The following is a 2310-nucleotide window of genomic DNA, read 5'->3' on the forward strand; positions in this document are numbered from 1 at the left end:
CTCTGCTGTGGAGTTTTTTTTCCACAGCCCCGCACATATAGATGCTGTTTATTAGTTTACTCCAGCCTAATAGCCCTACACTCTCCAATTTTCACCTGTTTGTGTTAACAAAGTTTTCAGCAAATAATTTTGTAATTCTGCCGTACATATTTTCCATATAATTAGTAATTTTGTCTGGAAAATAGACTCATCCATTTACATACCCTCTCTCATAAACCCAGAAACGCCAGTTAAACATGGGCACTGTACTAAGACTAAAGATTACCATAAGCAAAACCCTTTTATCTGACCGTTTCAGTATAACATTTTCTCATATCTGAATCTTGATTACATCCAAAAGTATAAATGTTAATCTCAATACTTAAATTATTCCAACCCTCTCCTCTTCCTTGAGGTGGTTTCACATTCACCAAACATTTTGGAGGTGTAATTCGACAGAATAGATGGATGGAAAATTGCGCTTGTGCACTTGCAGCTGGAATAAATCAGTAGTTTAAGAATATGAACGGTAAGCTCACCTATTAACCTGTCTCATACTAATAATTTGTAAAAGATGGAAAAATCCTGCCCTGCATATTCACTTAATTATACTTGTAACAAACACTGGAATATAGGAGCTTTCAATGAAGTCAGCTAGAAATAAAAAATTACATAAAACAAAATTTAACTTCAAAGCACATTTGTTTATGCATTGCTTTGTATACTATCCAGTAACTAGTATCTGTATGTGCTAGAAATAGTTTCATGTCAGGCAGCTCACTGGCATGGTGAGTGGTAATTAGAGGTCTGTTAGCAGGCAGCTGTACAGTACTGGTTGCAACAGCAGGTCTTCAGCTTCCATCTTCTGTTTACTTCAGTAACAAAGCCAGCTGGGGCCCAGTTTGAAAAGATAAAGTAAGGCTGGTGGTGAAAAAGGCGGAAATGTAGCTGCTACTAGAAATCATAGTTAATAATTGCTGTTGCTTTGTAATCCAGCAGGAAGATTTTTTCTACTCCAGAGAGTATTAACATGATTAAAATTATGGGTTATGCACCAAAAATTAATAAGGTCATTCTGGTTTCTTAAAGGGCTTCGTTTCATGTTTGAGAAAGCAAAAGCTAAACAGTCTAGAAATCATATGGGGAACTTTAGGTCTGAGCCGCTTTTCTACATATCAGGAGGTAGTGTATTAACCACCCAAAAGCACCAGAAATGGGACCTGTTAGTGTAGCAGAAAGAGGATAGGACAGCTTATTTTTTTACCATCCTCAGAATTCAGCCCTTTTGCTTGCAGATGCTCTTCATGAATTTATCATTATCTCCTACTACAGCTATAGAAACACTTGGATCTCCCTGCCGCTATTGTACTTCTGGCCTGTCTTGACCCGATGCGAGCAGTTACAGACCACACTGTGGTAAAAACCACAAACGTTATTCAGTGTACGTTCATACTCCTGCTAGAGCTACACAGGTACTGCTGCTATTGTACTCCAGTAATTAGAAAAAAATCCCACATCCTTACATCCATGTCTTGTGTTAGCTTTTCCTGAACAACAGTGAAGTATAACTAACACTCGGAAAACCGTTTCGTTTCTAATCTTTACCTCCTAACGTCTAACTTAGTTTCTAATGTAGCCTTCCATCCTGCTGGAAGGCACACCTGCCCCAAGAACGCAAGGAGGATCATTCTCCAACACTTGTTGTGCTGGCTTGGCCTAACGCACCTGCTGCAAGAAACACAGGGCTGCATTTGCTCAGCCGTAAGGTGCCGCAAAGCCGCCTTCTTGGCCACTGAAAGCAGGTGTGTTAGGAAGAGAAAGAGACTTTAGCTCCCACTACAAGCTCGGCAGGCAGAACTCGGTGAGAAGTGCGGCAAGAGCAACCCACGCTGCCAAGCTCCCCATGGAAAGTCCCACACAGGTCACGATGGCCATACTACTGCCAAGAGCGAGGCGAGAGAGTGACTGGAGGGCGCTTGCCCAGAGAAGGCCACCAGGGAAGAGTGCAGTGGCCAAGCTGAATGACACCCCAGCAAACACTGAACTCCCCGGTTAATCTAAGGTGTCTAGCACTGGAAAAAGAGGCGGCAGCAGCTTGTGGGGAGAGCAGAGAAGAGCCCCCAGGCTCGGAGGCAGGAAGGTTTTCCCCGGCGCAGCCCGGCTTCCTAGTCGGTGGGGGGACGAACGGGAGCACCGCCACAGCCCGCTTCAAAACACCAGCAATTTATTAGACCGGCTGCGCGGGGGTAAAAAGCAGGAGCCGAGGCCAGGTCCGGCACCGAGGGGCGGCGGCGGATACTTGCAGAGCGCGTCGAGCCGGGCAAGCCAGGC

General features: G+C 44.4%; 1 protein-coding gene across 1 annotated transcript in view; it reads left to right on the forward strand.

Annotated features, from left to right (window-relative positions):
• The first annotated feature begins 1368 nt into the window (after window positions 1-1368).
• Window positions 1369-2310, forward strand: part of PNRC1 (proline rich nuclear receptor coactivator 1) — a 5021-nt gene continuing 4079 nt past the window's right edge. The window contains exon 1 of the mRNA XM_014520350.2: window positions 1369-1451. Coding sequence (XP_014375836.1) covers window positions 1369-1451 — 83 coding nt within the window. The remainder of the gene's footprint in view (window positions 1452-2310) is intronic.

This window comes from Alligator sinensis, unplaced genomic scaffold, assembly GCF_000455745.1.
Source record: "Alligator sinensis unplaced genomic scaffold, ASM45574v1 scaffold658_1, whole genome shotgun sequence".
NCBI classification, from domain to species: Eukaryota; Metazoa; Chordata; order Crocodylia; family Alligatoridae; genus Alligator; species Alligator sinensis.